General features: G+C 41.9%; 1 protein-coding gene across 1 annotated transcript; it reads right to left on the bottom strand.

The window, feature by feature from the left end:
• Positions 1–929: 929 nt before the first annotated feature.
• Positions 930–1,999, bottom strand: LOC311377446 (uncharacterized protein; the record flags this gene model as incomplete). Its single annotated transcript, XM_084491336.1, has 2 exons — positions 1,865–1,999; positions 930–1,326 (listed from the first exon to the last, which is right to left on the bottom strand). A coding segment is annotated over exon 2 (375 nt), but the record flags the coding sequence as incomplete, so codon positions are not given.
• Positions 2,000–6,900: the final 4,901 nt, after the last annotated feature.

The following is a 6,900-nucleotide window of genomic DNA, read 5'->3' as shown; positions in this document are numbered from 1 at the left end:
GAGTGTGTCGACAGTTCCTCACTGACAACACGGTGATGAGATACTCGGCAGCCTCTTGTGGCCAGAGTTGGGAAATAATCACCCAGCATGAAACTACATGAAAACATCAAATTGCTGCCTGTATTTATTTTTGGATGAAAAAAGAAAAGAAAACAACACCTCTTGGCGGGCAAATAAGCCCGAGGAAATGAGCGAAGTCACACCTGCATTTTGTAACTTTTTCACCACAGCCATTGTTTTGTTTAAAATGATTGACTGGTGTCTACGGAATAAAAGTCAACCACCCACAGGTCAATCAGCCAGGGATTCTATGCTCTCTGAAATTAAATTGGTTACGTCAAAAAGGTCGAGAAAATCTACATCAAAGCCTTGCGTAGATGGTGTTGTTTTCAGGTGAAGGAGAAGTGACATCATGAATTGCAGATTACTTATGTATTTAATAAAGTAATGGCTGCTGTGTAAAAGTTAAGAACAGCTGGTTTAAAGTTGATAATTATAACTATTCTATACTCGAAATAGCTCCATTTTAATTCTGCATATATACAGCAGATATAATGCATACTTGATGCGAAAAACAATTGGGAGAAAATTGGAAATACACGTGGGGAATGTGGTATTAATGTTTGCATTTGCATCTCCACACACACACATATACACACACACGATTAGCTAAAACAGATAACTGAGTGAGCTCACTGCAAAAAAACATTTTCATTTCCCACACACAAAGTTGTTCATAAGCACATACTGTGCTGTGTACTGTGTCCGAACAAACAGATGTCTAAAAAAGGTGCAACATAAATAATCAAATAGAAGTACAGTATGGAGTTAAATTAAAAATAATAGTATAATAAATCTGTTGCCATGACAAGACAAGAGATCACATGATCGCAATTCATCAAGCCAGAATATAGTTTATGTGTATGTACCTTTTTGGAGCTCACCGACTTCCGCAGAGCTCTGCCATTGGCTCCTGCTACTCTGGCATTGCCGCTGCTGCCAGAGGGCAGCGTGTGGCTGGGTGGGGGGCTGGAGGGAGAGCAGAGCGGGGTGGTCCGTCGGTCCGCCGAGGCCTTGTGGCCGAGGGATCCCTTCTTGCAACCGTTGTTGTTCTCACCGGACGACCTGGCGTCACTCGCGCCCACATCGCCCAGATGGACGGACCTGCCGCTCTTGATGAGAGAGAGGTAGTTCTTCAGCACCGACTGCGTGGAGGGGTCGCTCAGCCAGGTGAGGTACAGCTCGTCCACCTTCAGCTTCACGACGGGTTGGAGGACTTGTGGCGACGGCATGGTGTGCAACATTGACTGCTTCTTACCGCAGCACCTGAGGGGGGGGGGGGGGGAGAAAAAAAAAATGAAAACACAGACCCAATCAACCCAAATACACTTTAAAAAAAACACTTATTTAACCTTTATTTCACCAGGAAAGTCCCATTGAGATTAAACACCTCTTTTTTTTCCAAGGGAGTCAGCAAAAAAAAGGCAGCAAAAAGTTCACTTAAAGACGGAAATGATCCAACACAATCAATCCAAGCTTTATAATAACGCTGCTGCTGCTGCTGTGGTGCAATGGAAGCCCACTGTTTAACGTGCACTACACTAGTAGGCTCTGCTGCTGTGACTGACTGGACGTCCTATTGAATTTTCCGCGCTTAATTGTCAATACAGTAAAACAGCCCTTGGGGACAGCTGGTGGACACACTATATAGCCCGGCTTGGGGGGTAACTGGACTGGGACTGGAAACGTCCGCTCAAAATATAGTATTATGAACACAACTGGGTGCATTTTGCATTCGTATCTGGCCTATAAAACAAGTGACTAGACGTTTAGGAGCCACACCGTTACTGCTGGTTATACTCACGTCGGCTACCTGCTAGCTGTGCACTAGCTGACGTCTCATTCTGCAATGCAAACTGTAAAGCATTCACTGTTTTTTTTTTGGATCCCTGTGAATTAACATACGTCTAGGTTGTACACCCGTGCAGCTACGGGATCCATAGCCAGAGTTTACCTTCATATCGCAACGGCGAGGTTGTTTACGGAGCGCTGTCTCATGTGTGTTCATTTTTTTTTGTGACCAAAGAAGAAACAACGAGCGCAACTTTTCCAATTCTCGTTCAACAGGAAGAGCTGCTAACGCGAGATCTGTCGTTCCCACGTGCACGCTGCGAACTTGACAGTCGCGCGTTCATGTGGCATCAGTGGCGCTGTGGTTTTACATTTGCAGGACATCGTACTGACATCTAGATTTTAGTTATTGTGTTTTTATTGAGGGACTTTTTTTTTCTTTCAAATACCGTTCTCCCATTACCCTACTTTATGTTGTAGTCGATTTATTTTGTATTCATGTTTTTTGTATTCATGTCTATCAGAAGAACAACACTCTCGTTATAGCTATCCCTAAATAATTAGTGATATTCCATTCTCAACGTTTTCTTATTATTTGACATAAATACACTTTGACATTTACTGCAGGACATTTTCAAATGTATGGTTTGATTACTTGATTGATTTCATTATTTAAAGCATAATGGTTGTAGTTAGTGTTATGCAATTATTTACACATATAATATAGGGAAACCTCATTATTTCTACCGTTGCACATAACCTTTACAAAGGTTATCCTTCTTTGTGTTGTAATAAACAAAGGATACCCCCTGAACACACACGCCCACACACATGCCTGTGCACACACACACACACACACTCACACCGACACACACACACACACACACACACACACACACACACACACATACACACACACACGCTTGCACACACTCACCGACACCGACACACCGACACACACACACACACACACACACACACACACACACACACGCTCATACACTCAAAGTGCCTGTAGCTTTTTTGTTAAGTGCAAATGAACGATGCACCGTTGTGAAAGTTATTGACTGAAACCTCCTGATTGCTTCCCTTGGTAACAACACCGCACACAAATCTGGAGCCTCCAAAGTTTTCTGAGGCGCAAGGCGCAATCAGAAACCTCTTTGTTCTTTATTCTTTGTAAGGCTTTACATGCATTTTAGATCCCAATCAATAACACACATGAGAGGAAAACAAGCAAAGGTCTAGAAACTTTCAACTTTGGAAACTTTTTAAAGTGCAATTACAGTCTACAAATAGGATTTTACCCAAAGCTGTGTGCATACAGTTTTTTATTTTTTATTTTTATCACGCCTTGAAGGACATTTCAAAGGTTTGGCCGATGCTGAAGCCACGGGGGGACAGCTGGTGAGCTAGGAGAAGTGTGAGTGAGGTTTTCATGTGTGAAGCTTTCCCTCACCGCTGTCAGATACAGTGTGTGGGCTCTCTGTGAAGCAGGCGATGAGCACTGCTTTAATAAGGAGATTGCATGGAAGTTGAAAGTGTTTGTGTTTGTGCAATACCATGCAGAGTACCTGATTAATGGGGACCTGTGCTTTGCGGAGCAGTCGGATTGTGATTTGATTATTAGGGTTATGTTAGGAGCTGTAAGATGTAAACAATATTTGAGCTTGTTTTTCGCTGTTCACTTTCTTATGTAGTTTGCTGTTATTATCTCACCGATTTGGGTGATCGAGAGCAGCTCCATACTTTAAATAATTTGGAAATTAACATGAAAGCAAAATAAATCATTTTTCAATTCTACAATTTTTAATTACATTTAATGTGGCTGCTGTGCTGTTATTGTATGATATATCTATGGAAATGTTTGCTAATCACTTTTTGGCATACAAATGTGTTAAGACACTAGCAAAGAAGACATTGAGTTGTTCAATACTTAAAGAATACCTTATATTGAGATGTTTGAATGAAGACAATGTGTGAAGAAAACTTGATATCAGGCTTTTGAAAGCAAATTCAAGTCTTCCTGAAACACACTTTGAACTTAATTACACCTTGACTGAGTTTTCTTTTTTCCCCTTATACACTCCAGATAATTCCATTTTAAATGTTGTATAAATTGTGTATTGGAATCGGGACCCCCGAACATTGGATAATTGAAACATGACATCTATTTTTTTTCTAATGATAGACCAGAATGACATTGCTTAACAATATCAGTAAAAGAAACAGCAAATGATAGCTGCTGCTCTTGTTTTAACTTTGACCCTAAATCGCCTTGAACTTGCTTTTGAACACTTTCGGTTTGATAGGCCTATATATTTTCTTGAGCTATAGCCCTAGTACGAAGCACTCTCATGTCTCACTCAAATGCAATGCTGGGGCCTCCTCCTAATTCTTCCATACACTTTAAACATGCCACGCTGGGTTTTATTCCTCAAGAAAAGCACAGAGATAGAATCCAGCGCTCCTCCGTCAACATTGAGACACACTGTGAGAAATGGAGACTCCTTTCATTAGACCCATCACTTTCTCTCTCTGAAGTTCACTCCCTTCCAATCCAGGATTGGCTTTAGAAGAGAAAACAATGCACCGAAGTCTGTGGAGACTTCTCTCATCACGAATTCACGAAAGAGGCAGTGGGCCTACTAGTGTGTATAGCCAAGAAGGAGGAAACAAGTACTGAAGTACAACAGAAACCGACAAGCGAAGAAGCCGATCGATAATGTGATTAACAGGCAGATAATATTTACTTTACAACCTTTCTCATATGATCAGACATTAAAATGCAAACCAAAATATGTGTTGGTTGTAACAAGGAATGCTGAAAATAATATGGATGTCCAGTAGGGGGTGCACTTCACCCGGAGTGCTTTCGGACCATTTAGATCATATTCTTTCCTAATCCACACTCTGTCCGGCATACTTTTAATAATACCTGCTAGTGTGTGCACATGTGTCATATTCACACAAACAAAATACACACACACACACACACACACACACACACACACGCACACGCACGCACACACACACACACACACACACACACACACACACACACACACACACACATACATACATACATACATACATACATACACACACACACACACACACACACACACACACACACACACACACACACACACACACACACACACACACACACACACACACATAACAATATGCATTATAATATATTCACTTCACTCCAAGTTCACATCCTTTCCATCGATTTATTTGTATTTAATAAGGCAGGAATATCTGGTAGGTTTTTTCATTTATTTCATTTCTTGTGCTATATTATCAACCCTATTCCTAGACATGATTCTTCCTTTACTTTCACGATAAAAACCTAAACACACACACACACACACACACACACACACACACACACACACACACACACACACACACACACACACACACACACACACACACACACACACACACATTACAAAACTTAAAATAAATGAGGAAAATTACACTGAAATTGGTCACCGAAGAAAAACAAGGACAAGAAACCCATTTTGAAAAATGAGTTTTGTCTAATCATTACTTCGAGATGACTATCTCTTCTGTAACAACGCGGCCATGGGAACTGGTTCAATCATGGATCAGGGTTCAGTTCTGAGTTCATGTCACCAATTGCAAATGTTTGACCGGACGGAGCTGACTCCTTTTCTCTCACTCCTTCCCCCCTGTCTATGGGATAGCAGTTTCAGGGCTTGAAAGCAGGGAAATGAGCAGAGACTTCATTATACCAAGGTCATTACGGCTGGCTTTTATCCTTCCCTGCACTTATGGGAGGTAAGGAGAAGCCTATGCTGGCTTACCCTAGGCCTCACCTTTGAACACACACACACACACACACACACGCACACACACACGCACGCACGCACGCACGCATGCACGCACACACACACACACACACACACACACACACACACACACTGACAGAGACAGAGACAGAGACACACACACAGGCATGCAGGCACATCCACACATGAACAGCTATAAACATATGCACCTATGCGGCAAAAACATGAATTCACCCACCCACACACACACACACACACACACACACACACACACACACACACACACACACGCACGCACGCACGCACGCACACACACACGTACGCACTCACATGCACAAACACACACAAACAGTTCCTCTTTCATTTGGCCTCCTTGAATTTCATCATTCATTTTTCCATCACACCAGCGCGGTGTGTGCGTGGTAGGCGAGTCGGCTATAGAGGACGGCGCGTGTGGCAGGACCGGACTGCATAATGCAGAAGGACACAGACACAAGCCCCGAGACGCCACACAGGTGATCAACATGTTCCAGACAAATGCAATAGTTTGTCTGGAGACGAGTGTCAATGCACCGTGCAACCTAATGGGGGATTTACAGAATCCAAATGGATCGGAATGGATCGGACGATTCGGACCGGATACTTTCTTTTTCAGAATTCTGCATACAATTTCATGGCAAACAATATGAGGTGCATAAGATACATAGGGTGAAAATATAGTAGTACTAGTATAGAATGTTCTTTTTTTTTTAGATTCAAAACGCATTTTCTTTTTATTTACTTTTATTTTCATATGAACTAATCTTGATTTTTCTGACAGGAAACTCCCCAGCACGCCACTTGCTTGAATAGTTAATGAGCTAAAGTTAAACTAGAAGCTGAGATTGGTTGTGAGTATTCAAGCTGCTGCATAATGCATCAGACCTTTAACATAAACAGTACGGTATGGTCCTTTCATTACCACCATTTCAATGAACCCCCTTGCATTCTATAGCAAATAGATTCGGACAGTTAGAATGATACTGATTTGGACAAGCGTCGTAACGTCACTGCTTCTTTGGGACTTCAAAATAGGATTAACAGATTAACGGCGAGCGTTTTCCTTCATGTGTGTCAAAGGAGCTGCAATGGCATCCAACACAAAGTCTTATTCAAGGCTACCATTCAATGTTCTTTCCAGAGATGAGAACATATATAATACCTCATTAAGTTGCTGTAATTAGGC

Source organism: Micromesistius poutassou (genome assembly GCF_964030765.1).
Source record: "Micromesistius poutassou genome assembly, contig: SCAFFOLD_872, whole genome shotgun sequence".
Classification (NCBI taxonomy): Eukaryota; Metazoa; Chordata; class Actinopteri; order Gadiformes; family Gadidae; genus Micromesistius; species Micromesistius poutassou.
Note: the sequence above shows the minus strand (reverse complement) of the source record. Positions and strands in the feature narration are given on the sequence as shown.